Raw genomic sequence first — 12,020 nt, 5'->3', positions numbered from 1 at the left:
AAAAAAAAAAAAAAAAAAGATTGAATTCATGTACAAAGTAATAAGGAAGTACGTGGTGAAGGTGACGTCCTTGTGTTCTCTTTAAAAAAAAAATTAAAAGAATTGTTGAAGAATGAGCTCGCCATAAGGCCATAGTTATGTCACCCAACTAAAAGATGTTGGGATCAACAAGTCAACAAATATTATAGTTGCTATGATTATTTTTCGTCAAACATAAATATAATGAACCATAATCAAATTTCCACTGTATCTACGTTGATGTAAATTACTGCCCATCATTATTAACTTAGGTGATCTCAATTTCACTGGACTTAAGAACCCAATTCTTAAAATTACTATAGAAATAAATCACGACTCATGTAATCAGTCCACCAATTATATCCTATACGATCTTTATGTGTGTACAAGGGATCCAATCCAAACCATTGATCTGCAATCATTATTGCATGGACCATGGTCCACACAGCTGTGTGGACCAAAAATAAAAAGTACATTATTTTTATACCGAAGGTACATTATTTTTATACTGTAGGTACATTATTTTAGGGTACATTATTTTTGTACTGAAGGTACATTATTTGATATATACTGTAATATAATGTACCTACAGTACAAAAATAATGTACCTTCAGTATAAAAGTAATGTACTTTTTATTTTTGGTCCACACAAGGTCCATGCAATAATTTGTCATTGATCTGAGTATCCTTGAGCCTTTTTTTTTTTTCTATATACATGTTTCCAGTGAGATTCAAACTCCCACAATGTCGCCTCCAGTCATGACATTTTAAGTCAAGCGACAAAACAACTACACTAAGCCCCAGGCCCACAAGGCTATTATTATTATTATTATTATTATTATTATTATTATTATTATTATTATTATATGTGGTAGAATTTTTTTATTTTTTTTTTGTCGTTGTCGCTATTGAAGACAATTATGTTATAAGTTGTAATATTTGTTAAGGTTTAATTCAATTCTAAATATTTTTACTATATTTTAATTAAATAAGACAACAAATTAAAAATATCTTTGTCCAACTTCTCGGGTGGGATAAGAATAAACCTAATTTGGCAAATGAAAGTGTGCAGCCTTACATATACATGCAAATATATTTGGTAAAAACTTGTCTGGGACCGTCTCAGGGATCGGGTCAAGATGAAATTGTACGTGATGCTTATACGTACAAATGCCATACTTATATGCTCAAATGTAATACTAATTAGAAATAAATTTTTTGTTATTTATAATGATAAATGTAATATTTTTAAGGAAAAATTTAATACTTTTACATTTTGATTTAAAAGTGTTACATTTTTTCTCAAAAGTATTATATTTTTTCTATTAAAGGGAGGCATGGAGCATTACTTATTATGGAAAATATAATACTTTTGATAGAAAATATAATACTTTTACATCAAAATGCAAAATTATTACTATACATTTTTCTTCAAAAGTATTACATTTTTCCTTATAAATGACAAAAATTTTATTCCAGATTAGTATTATATTTGAGCATATAAGTATGACATTTGCGCATATAAGTATAGTATTTGCATGTTGATTCAACCCGACCCGATCCGTCTCACAACTAAGTATCCGTGAGACGGTCTCACACGAGTGTGACCCAATATATTCGAGTGTAGGCACCGAACCAACTATGTAGTAGGGAGTATATATTATTTATAAAAATGGTAGCACTACATTAGTCACTAAGATGGATCTAATTGTTGAAGACATTTATTAAAAAGTTGTGCGGCAATACGTATGTACTCCACTCAACGTTAATGTGGAACGCATATATATAATAGCTCATGGGAGTAGGCCGGATCGCACACATAAATAATTTATGATTATAAGTGGGTGAATCAGCAACCAAAACTCACAACACTGCACTAAATTAAAGTTGACTAATAATACAATGCACTAATCATTAGTCAATGCATTTGTCTTATTATTGAGTTCATTGAAAGGGACGTCACGTGTGGGAGAAAACTAACACACGTGGAGAAATTCCGTTGCCGGGAATCGAACCCGGGTCTCCTGGGTGAAAGCCAGATATCCTAACCGCTGGACGACAACGGAATGTTGATACAAAGATCGTTGTAAAGGTATATATTCCTATTATTTTCTATTGCATTATCATGCACCAATTGGGAATAATGGAATATACACGTTTAATTTGATTAATTGTTGCTTTCAAAAAAAAATTGATTAATTGTTATCAGTTTTCTATTTCAATTTAACCAACCAAATTCATTAGAAGAAATAAACAAATTAATAAGAATAAATTATTAATAAATCCATAATACACGTCTTCAAATTCTAATATTAATTGTTCTACATAACTTTACGTTAAATAAATTTGTTCAATTCAATCAACTAATTTAATTTTAACTAAAGTATGGGAAATACTGAATCATGCATGGTGTCATTGAAACATGACTATAATACATCGAAAATCATTCTTAATTATTTTTGAAAATATTAAATGAGAGCACTAGGGGTGGGCATTTCGGTCTTCGGTTCGGTTTTTTCGGTTTCGGTTTCGGTTTTTCGGTTTTAAAAAAAATTGAACCATTCGGTTTAACATTAGAGTTCGGTTCGGTTTCGGTTCAGTTTGAAACGGTTCGGTTTCGGTTCGGATTTACTTCGGTTCGGTGTTCGGTTCGGTTTACGGCTCCCGAATTTTAACATTTCCTAGGAGACAAGGCGATCGGAGGTGCCGCGAGTTAGCGGGGCACCGTATTTACTATACATGAAACATCACATAACCCAAATCCAAAGTTTAATATTTAAATAATAAATACCACCATAACAAATTAACAATTCAAACAAATTAAAATAAAAAAATAAAACTAGAAATTAAATTCCAAAACTGAAATGAATTTGGAAATTCATTCCAGTCATTCCAGTAACTGGAATGAATTTCCAAATTCATTCTTAGTTTTGAAATATATATATTACGTATTTATAAATAATATATAAATATATTTATTAATTAATATATATATATATATATATATATATATTTATAATTATATATAATATATATTTATATTTAATTATAAAATATTTCGGTTTTTTCGGTTCGGTTCGGTTTTCTCGGTTCGGTTCGGTTTTTAACCGAACCGTTCGGTTCTTCTAAAACATGAACCGATCGGTTTTTCGGTTCAGTTTAAAACCGAAACGAACATCTTTGGTTCGGTTCGGTTCGGTTCGGGTTACCCGAACCGTTTTGCCCACCCCTAGAGAGCACAACCATTACATATTTAAAGATAGATAAGGAATTAAAAATATTTTTTTAATCACATCGTTATTTAATGTAACAAATAAGAAAAGTAATTTCAATAGTTTAATTAGTATTTACAAATATTTAATTAATAAAAGGTTACCTTTGCATGAATAAATCGACTAGTTTTCTTTTTAAAATATTAATTAAATTTACAGGAAAGTAGGAAACACAAATTTGTATTATAAAAGAATTATATTGAAGATTTTAAAAGAATAAATTTTTTTTTTCTAAAAACTTCTACAATGGGAAGAAATAATATATGTTTTTTAAACAATTTTTTTAGTAAATACATTTCGCTTAAAATGACATTTCCTTTAGAACTAATGTCCCTAGATTACAAGTGTAGAAAACTCTCTTTTTTTATAGTGTCAAATGAGTATATAAACTACATATTGGTTACAAACAACTTCACAATTAAAACAATAATAACAAAATCAAAACACAAAATCTAAGTAATAATAATTTTGGGTGAAAAAAAAAAGCGAAGTACTTTACAATCAAAATAATGATAATAAAATCAAAACACAAAATCATGTAATATCAATTTCAGGTAAAAAACTATATATAACTTAATAAAAAAAATACTATTAACACAAGTATTTGTTTTCAAAATAAATTACTTATACTACAATTATTTTTTCTTTTCTATCCAAAACTAAAGAAAACTCAATTATATTCAAAACTAAAAAAGCTCCAACTAGGACAAAATATATATATATATATATAACATTAGTAATTAAAAAAAAACAATTATAAGATCATTTTTCAGTCCAGCATAAACAGAGTCCATCCATTCCACCTCTTTTGGTCTTCTTGGTCTTCTCAGAGTGGACTTTAGTGGTAGATTAACTGGAGTGTATCCATTTTTTCCAGTTATCACGTCTCCTTATCCTCTCACCCTACATAATATGTTAATCTTTAGGACAAAAGATAATACTTATAATTAATGAAATCTTCTAGTACAATTAATTACCTGTACTTCAACCACTTTTGAAGCCTTCAAACAATTCAAAATAAACAGAACATTATTTGTCAATTGCCTAACCTACAAAAATAAGATATGAAGACATAAACTACAATTAAGGGCATTCCAAAATTTATTTTAAAAATTATTGATCAAAGGAAATGTAGTAAATATATAAAATTATTGAACAGCTAAACTTTTTGAACTTAAAAATGCTAATTTACGACACACATAAATTGAAATTGAACTTTATTTATTTCTAAAAGATAAAAAGATAAAGATCTTACTCGAGGAAAGTTTGCAATCAAATTAATGGGAACCCAACCTTCTGAATCCATTTTTGATCTTAGAAAATGATCTTGGACCAAGTTAGTATCACTGCATGTAATGAAAAATTCAATTGGCACATGTCTCAATATTGATAAGGCTTCACAATAGGATTACCTGAAGTAATAATCTATCTGCTTAAGTAGCGAAGTAGACAAATCTATAGGATATATCATTGATGGTGGTGGTGGAGGCATGCCCTGCAATGTTGGGATGTAGGACATAAAAGGGCTTGCCACATCTGAAAGGATGAAATAACATCAATAAAACACATGTTAAACCAAAATGGCAAAACACTAATAGATCCCACAAAAGATACACACCAAAACCAATTGGACAGCCCAAAGATCCAACCGCTTGAGGTAAAAATGGTGGAGAACTAGGGGGTGGGGATGGTATGAACCCTCCATGCCGAGGATCTCTCCGACCATGATTGTGCATGTTTCCCTGGTTGTAAGTCCAATCTCCATGGGGACGGGCACCAGAACTTTCTCTTCTAGGAAGATTATTTGGAGAAGAGTAATTAGGTCGTAAATGCACAACCCCTCCAACTGCTGGCCTTAGACCTACCATTGAAGGGTCCATAACAGCTGGTATAAGATTCCCATATGGCATCTCAAAGATGGGAAATGGCGGAGGCGAGGGAGATAGCGGTGGCTGCCGACTAAAGCCACCCTGACCTGGTGCACCACTCCGGTGTTTCATTGAACGTTGCCGACCAGCCATTGAATGCTTTGAATTAGAATTTGGGTGTGAATTGTGATTATGTTGTTTCTGAGATGATTGTTGAACAACAGGTTCCTATCAAAAATCACAAACTATGCTAATTAAACATAAACAACATTTTTAAGAAATATAATTAAAGTTCGAGTGCGATTTGTTATTGTGTTGTCTGTCAAACAAATAATATGTCTCTCTATCCCTATCAAAACTCACACAACAAGCAATTGAACACAATTAATATACAAAACTTTTAAGAAATATAAATTTATGCATTATGCATTGATAAAACAATATAGCAATAAAAATGATAGTGTGAACCTGCGAAACCTGGGGAAGAGAGGCGGCGATTTTGGGTGAATTGGAGCGTGTACATTCGGAGAGGGCAGGCCAAGAGACTTCCCCGCCTATAACGGGGAGAGTTGCAGCTTTGTTTTCAAATTTATTCTCTTTATTCAGCAAAGCATTATTGTTTTCCGATGGATTCGACGGCGAACGGGGAGTAGAGGAAGCCTTTGCTTCGGAATCACCACGGACGACCTGAGCCCATGGAATTGGGGAAGACGGAGGAGGAGGCGACTTATGTTTCTTAGGAGAATTACAATCGGCCGCCATGTTTTGAAGACAGTTAGCTTGCTTTAGAAAAGCTCGAAATCAGTCACCTGATCACTCTGCAGGAATGCTGGAGTAAAACTAGGTTTCTGCAGTGATCACTTCCTTTTTGGGCTTTAAATCCTTAGCCCACTAGAACTTTAACTCTTCACAGTTTTTTTTTTTTTTTTTTTTTAATAAAGATAAATTTTATTGATGAGCAATAAGTCTATTTTGGTCAATTATTATTAGATTTAATAATTTTCGTATTTTTATTAATTGAGTAATAAAATATTTTGTTTCCTTATTATTGTCATTATAATTTATTCAAATTCTATTGATATTTTTTGTGTTAAAAGTATAAATTAATTAGACTTATTATTGAAAATTTGCATTTTATTTATTCTTTTCACTTTTAAATTACATTCTAATTGTCGAGACTTTGTGGTCTAGCGGCACCAGATTGCACTCCTCTGGAAGGTTGTGCGTCTCAGTAGGGGCGATATTAACTATTTGTGCTTCAGTAGAAATATTGCATTGTGGGCTTTGGTGGAGACAATATTAACTCTTTGTGTTTCAGTAGAGATACTGCATTGTAACAGAGTCAGTAGTACTCAAAAAAATATAGGATATATAATAGTACTATCAACGAATTTTCAATAATAGGATATATGAATTTTTAAGATACTAAAATGATTGTAATTCCAAAGTTTGGGATAGAACTTTAAAAAAAATTATTATTATTAGATTATTCAATTATTCAGTGGTACATGTTAGAAATTTGTATCAATGATTATGCTTAAACCAAATTATATGAAATATATTATATTATATATTGCCCCAAAGTGTAGTGATGTCTACAAGTATACATTGATCATAGAATTCAATAAAGTCTTATTACTCTGAAAAAAGATTGCGTATTTTAATTTAAAAATATAAAATGTTACTCCGTACTATTTGTACATTTAAAAATTATTTATTATTTTTAAAACTTGTAATGAAATTAATGTACTCCCTAGTCCCTAGTCCGTATAACGAAATTCAAGGTATAATTATCTTTTGCCGATAAGAATCATGCTCCAAGTAGAATTGTGGACAAATCTTAATTATAGACTCCATCATTTCTTTTATAGCTTTTTATTTTCAACTGTTAAATTAATATAATGGTTTGGATTTTGTCCTGGACATGATTCTTCAGAGAGCAGAACCTATCCTATATATATTGGTTATGCAAAAGAGTGGTAAATTTAAGTTTCATTGCACCAATCAACTTTGGAATGAAATTGACACACAAAAAGAATCTGAAATTGAACAAATGCAGAAGTGCAAGCACGCCACCCTATGACTAGCTACGCTACCTAATTAACAAATCTGCAATCCGACCTAATCTCTTGGCCGTTCCCGGCGATACTGCTCATCTTGATCATGGACTTCGCAAACGCGTCGTAGAATTCTTGCTGAGAGTTTGCGTATTTGGAAACCAATGCTTTTGTTTTTGGAGTGGTGATGAGTGCTTGGTCGGAAGAGAAAAGGCTCTTTCCTTGGAGGAGTAGCTTGTAGTAGGCGTTGTCGAAGGTGGCGGAGGAGGAGTCCATGGTGGCGCCGGCGTTTCTCACTTTGTTGTGCACCGGGCAGACCTTCCGTAAGCTGGCGGCGAACGACGCTTTCAGCGACGGGTCCACGTCGTTGCTTTTGTTGAAGTTGTGGATTCTGTTCTGGATGGATGAACAATGTGAAAAACCCAGACTGTGTCCTCCTGCACCATATTTAATTTGACTCTCAGTAAGAGCGGGTCAGCCAGGCCTGGTCATAAAACAGGACACAATTCTACCTACTGAAGTACAAATCACTTCGTATCACTAGACCAGATCCCGACACAATTTTCGTTTGTTAGATAGTGTATGTTAAATTTTAACACATTCAATACACAATTACCTGAGAGTGCTACTAAATCCTCCATGGAAAGGCCTCTTTGGGCGAAGTTTTGGCGGAGTTGGGTTATGTTGAAGGTGGGAGATGGCAGTTGTCTGGTATCTGTGGCTTTGGAGATTCTTCCATCTTTTCTACCTTTTGGCACATCCCAATGAGGACCTCCAGACTAAAACATATACAATAATGCTTATGAAATGGACTAATTTATGAACCTAACCACTAAATTAAAGACTTAATTAAATTATATATATAGTATATTAAATTTAAACTTACCAGAGCAACTGCATCCCTAGCGGCCAAGGCCAGAATATCAGCACAAGATACAACACCGGAACAAGCCTTCTCGACTTGTTTCTTGGCCTCATCAATCACGTAAAAAGCATGCAAAGAAATGTTAGGAGGTCCATCTTTCTCAGCTTTGTTACCGCCACTCGATTTCAACAGCACAGACCCATCACACCCCTTTCAACACAATTAGCCGCACATCATAATATATCCTGTAACAATTTTATTTTTATTTAAAAAAAAAAAAGAAGAAATATTAGCAGTACTCTAATGAAGCAATCATGGAAGTGCATCCTCAACAGCGCTGCTGGGACAGTTTTGTCATTCAACATAGCTTTCTTCACAACACCAGTTATGACAGACTCTGCTTTGGGGCATGTTTGGTCGTAGTAATTTGAGCTCAGTGCATTCGCCATTAATGGAGTAACAGAAAACATGAATAGTGCAACAAAACCCAGGACTAGAGAGCTGCTTGGACATGCCATTTTCATCATGGACATTAACTGTAAATATATATGTTATACAACGTTGCTGATGATGATCAAGCTAATTACTGTAACTGATAATATAATGATGAGTTTGTGTTGACAATATGGTTCCAATATGAGTGTATTTATAAGGGAGAGGGTACAAGAATCACTCAATTGGGCAATCCAGAGGCATAGAGACATAGAGTTGTTATTTGTTAGAATGTTTGGTGAGCTAGATCCATCAGCCCTAATGAAATGAATTGATATGTCTTCATTAATCATATTATATATCATGGAGTCGTTTTTGCACACATTATTATATTGGTACTGTTTATACTTTTAGTGTTGTTTGCATTGTGATGGACATGGAATCTGCTTGATAAGCTTAATTTTTGTGTATTGTAGTATTGTTACTAGATTCTCTTTAAAGGTTTGAAGAGTGTTAGAAAGAATCGAACTCGTGATTTTCAGGTATGAGAGTTATGCCAATCAAGGACAATCTCGACCAAGTTAGTAAGACAGTTGGTTTGGTAATTTCAAGTTTGACTCTGTGTGAGAGCTGTCTATTGGTATTCTTGAATGAGTCGATAAGCTATAGGCAACCTAAGTTGATTTACCTCTTTCTGATCATTCAGCAAATTTGGTTACAATGCGGGTTTTACTCAAAACACAGATTTGATACTGATTATAAGTTTTCTCGTAAACTAAAGAATCATAACAATCCGCTAGGCCAATTCTTTCGGGAAGTTATACCCTATTGATTAAAAAAAATTAAAAACAAGAATTTGGTTTTGAAAGTGAATGGAATGAAGGATGTCAGAGGGAATATAACTTCTTGGTGCTAACGAGATTCTGCATTCAATAATGCATATAGAAAAGTGGAGTAGTGATATTATCTTGTGCCTTAAGCTATGCCTTTTAGGTTTGACATGTAGTTGTAAATGGGGTTTGTTTAGAGTACAAAGTTGGTCAATTGGTGGATAGGGTTCAACAATTTATAAGGTATGAGGATTGGTTAATGATCATTATAGGTTATAGTTACTCACTTTTGTCTGATTCTGCAACATATATAATAAAGTGGACCTACCTAAAGCTGAAATCATCCCTTCAATTATACATATTCATAAGTTTCTAAAATCAAATTATTCCCCGTCGATGAATGTTAGGGAACAACATGTCAAGATCGAGGGGTTATATACGGTATAAATGACCTATTAACGTAATAGTTACAGAGATTTCAAAGATTTAAATATATAAAAGTAAAATTGTAAAACGGCACGAATATGTATATTTATAATATGGAAATCTTCACATTACAAGTTTATAGGGAAGAACTGAATGTACTAAGGCACACATTATTTATCTTTTTTGGTACAATGAAACCAAACTGTATATATTACTTATTGCCAACAATCTTGTAATGGGCCAATGTTTGGGCTAGAGTTATTGGGCTTATACCCAGCCTGTAATCCGAAACTGTCCAAAAGAATCTGCATAAAACCCAAAAATAAGTGGCGGGCTGCTTTCGGTAAAATAGCAAGCAAGCCACTGCCTGATGGGCCCAAGAACTCTAAGCCCAATATGGGCCGGGCCTCTTATGAGAACTGGAGTGGGCTGGCGAAAGTCTGCCCAAATCTCCAATTGGATGGGGCCACGTTCAAGAAAGTCATGGTGACGCCATCACTGGATGTGACCCGGAGAGAGAGTGATTGACCCGTTAGGTATGCGTTGGATTGCCAATTGACTCCCCAATTTCTTGACATTGTCATCCAGTTAGTTTTTGAACCCTTGATTTGCACTGATCTAATGGATCCAGCTCCACCCACATTTGTGACTAGCACTAGCTCAAAGTAATCATGACCGTTGATCGTAAATCTCACCCCACCACGTTTCTTGCATGGTACCCTAATCCACAAAATTGTACATATGTCAGGATAATAATTTTAGGTAAAGCCCGCCTTGTAAATCACTGTCTAAATGTTAATTTCTGTTTTCGATGCTGATTTTAGTTAGTGTGGATTTACTAACCTTTGGTAGATAACAGGAACGATACCGCCACTGTAAATTCCGATCTTTTCCCAAGCGGGTTGGGCCATGTCGAAGTGGGGACGGGGAGGATTGCACCAACCTCCATTATCACTAGGAAGAGCGTAATTAGGTGGACAGAAATTAGTGGCGGTGATGGTGACTGAAACTCCCTTCCTGCACCATCGAGGCTCTACTTTGAAGTCGCATATGATCTTGTAGCATTGACCACAAGAGGCACCATCGTTGAACAATGCTGTGCTCAATGCCGCAGTCCTAGTCCCATACCTTGTGGTATACAGGTTTCCATACCCACATGCTCCTCCTGTCACAACCAAAAAAATAATAAACTCTGACTTGTGATCCTAACCAACAAAAGATTATCAAAAAAAAAAAAAAAAAACAGCCTAAATTATATATAGTTGATCAGTTAAAACCCAAAATGTCAATTGACCATCGAACTTAGAATCTTATAGTTACCAATTGACGGTCCAACTTAGAATTTTTCAAATTACATACCCATAGTGCCAGAAGCATCACTGCCTCCATAGAAGGTTGCATGAGCCCTTTGCCACCCAGAAGCTGTGAAAGCATTGGCATTGATGAATAAACCAAGGAAATGAAGTAATCCAAGCATGAATGCTAGTCCCAGACCACCATAGTGAGCCATTTCTGCTGCACAATACAAATGGCAGGAGAAGGAATTAAAGAAGAGGAATTGGATTAGAAGATATGTGGAGAGGTGGTCCAAAAGAATACAGAGAGGATAGTTTATATAGGGGCAAGATTTTCTCCATGGCAACTACCTCACATGCTATCTCTGCAACCGAATAATAAAATACTGTTTTTTTGTTATCTTTCCTTCTTTTGCCAGGCCAGTTATAGTTATCAGTACTCCAGAATTTAGAAAAAAATAATTATTGGTCTATTGATTAAGAAAAAAAAAAAGTTGTTTAAGTCCACCAAAACGTACCATTAATGTAATTCTATATCTGGTATTTTATGACCCCTTCATTATAGAGAATATTTAAATATTTATGATTAATTTTACACGTATGGTAATAGATCATATATAAGACTTTAAAGGTCTATCCACGTTAATACTCCTAAAGTATATTGTATTTTTTGAGCTTGTATAATGTGCATTATATTATACGTTGTGTTAAAAAAATATAAAATGTTTAATTTTTTGAACAAAATTACTCTTAAATTGTTATTAAATATATTAGTGGAATATCAGCAATCAAATTAATTTAGCTAATTATACTTATTTTGAATACATTACTTACCAAATCAATTTGCCTATTTAATTAAATGCCAGATTAAACAAATTTGTTTACATGTTTACCAAATATGTTTTACCAATTAGAATATTACGACAAATGAACACACATAAACTAGACTAGAACATC

General features: G+C 33.5%; 3 protein-coding genes and 1 non-coding gene across 7 annotated transcripts; all 4 read right to left on the bottom strand.

Annotated features, from left to right (window-relative positions):
• Positions 1 to 2,012: 2,012 nt before the first annotated feature.
• Positions 2,013 to 2,084, bottom strand: TRNAE-UUC. The gene has a single exon. It is a non-coding gene; the product is annotated as a tRNA-Glu (tRNA).
• A 2,012-nt stretch (positions 2,085 to 4,096) lies between these two features.
• LOC116022912 (la-related protein 1C-like) lies at positions 4,097 to 5,987 on the bottom strand. Of its 4 annotated transcripts, none has more exons than XM_031263820.1 (6): positions 5,627 to 5,987; positions 4,909 to 5,386; positions 4,703 to 4,826; positions 4,546 to 4,636; positions 4,268 to 4,339; positions 4,097 to 4,193 (listed from the first exon to the last, which is right to left on the bottom strand). In XM_031263820.1, exons 1-6 carry the CDS (start codon positions 5,918 to 5,920, stop codon positions 4,140 to 4,142), a joined length of 1,113 nt encoding a protein of 370 aa, XP_031119680.1. In that variant the 5' UTR covers positions 5,921 to 5,987; the 3' UTR covers positions 4,097 to 4,139. The 4 variants fall into 4 exon arrangements, with proteins under 4 accessions (XP_031119680.1, XP_031119683.1, XP_031119682.1 ...); XM_031263823.1 differs by having other exon boundaries at positions 4,546 to 4,603; XM_031263822.1 differs by having other exon boundaries at positions 4,909 to 5,359.
• Positions 5,988 to 7,125: 1,138 nt separating this feature from the next.
• LOC116023191 (peroxidase 64) lies at positions 7,126 to 8,678 on the bottom strand. Its single transcript, XM_031264174.1, has 4 exons — positions 8,380 to 8,678; positions 8,102 to 8,290; positions 7,832 to 7,994; positions 7,126 to 7,652 (listed from the first exon to the last, which is right to left on the bottom strand). The coding sequence occupies exons 1-4, from the start codon at positions 8,611 to 8,613 to the stop codon at positions 7,255 to 7,257; spliced, it is 984 nt and encodes a 327-aa protein (XP_031120034.1). The 5' UTR covers positions 8,614 to 8,678; the 3' UTR covers positions 7,126 to 7,254.
• Positions 8,679 to 9,818: 1,140 nt separating this feature from the next.
• On the bottom strand, positions 9,819 to 11,302 carry LOC116022872 (expansin-A1-like). The gene is made up of 3 exons (XM_031263760.1): positions 11,128 to 11,302; positions 10,612 to 10,933; positions 9,819 to 10,488 (listed from the first exon to the last, which is right to left on the bottom strand). Exons 1-3 carry the CDS (start codon positions 11,276 to 11,278, stop codon positions 10,179 to 10,181), a joined length of 783 nt encoding a protein of 260 aa, XP_031119620.1. The 5' UTR covers positions 11,279 to 11,302; the 3' UTR covers positions 9,819 to 10,178.
• Positions 11,303 to 12,020: the final 718 nt, after the last annotated feature.

The sequence above is a fragment of the Ipomoea triloba genome, chromosome 6, assembly GCF_003576645.1.
Source record: "Ipomoea triloba cultivar NCNSP0323 chromosome 6, ASM357664v1".
In the NCBI taxonomy this organism is placed as follows: Eukaryota; Viridiplantae; Streptophyta; class Magnoliopsida; order Solanales; family Convolvulaceae; genus Ipomoea; species Ipomoea triloba.
This window is presented reverse-complemented; position numbering and strand designations above follow the sequence as displayed.

Excerpts from the sequence above, each read along its gene's own strand:
- LOC116022912 (XM_031263820.1), bottom strand. The coding sequence starts at position 5,920 with ATGGCGGCCGATTGTAATTCTCCTAAGAAACATAAGTCGCCTCCTCCT. Across the intron at positions 4,827-4,908 it reads GGGCTGTCCAATTGGTTTTG|ATGTGGCAAGCCCTTTTATG; the intron begins GTGTGTATCTTT and ends TCATCCTTTCAG. Across the intron at positions 4,194-4,267 it reads CAAAAGTGGTTGAAGTACAG|GGTGAGAGGATAAGGAGACG; the intron begins GTAATTAATTGT and ends CATATTATGTAG.
- LOC116023191 (XM_031264174.1), bottom strand. The coding sequence starts at position 8,613 with ATGTCCATGATGAAAATGGCATGTCCAAGCAGCTCTCTAGTCCTGGGT. Across the intron at positions 8,291-8,379 it reads TCCATGATTGCTTCATTAGA|GGGTGTGATGGGTCTGTGCT; the intron begins GTACTGCTAATA and ends TTGTGTTGAAAG. Across the intron at positions 7,995-8,101 it reads CTAGGGATGCAGTTGCTCTG|TCTGGAGGTCCTCATTGGGA; the intron begins GTAAGTTTAAAT and ends TATATGTTTTAG.
- LOC116022872 (XM_031263760.1), bottom strand. The coding sequence starts at position 11,278 with ATGGCTCACTATGGTGGTCTGGGACTAGCATTCATGCTTGGATTACTT. Across the intron at positions 10,934-11,127 it reads TGATGCTTCTGGCACTATGG|GAGGAGCATGTGGGTATGGA; the intron begins GTATGTAATTTG and ends TGGTTGTGACAG. Across the intron at positions 10,489-10,611 it reads GTTCCTGTTATCTACCAAAG|GGTACCATGCAAGAAACGTG; the intron begins GTTAGTAAATCC and ends TTTGTGGATTAG.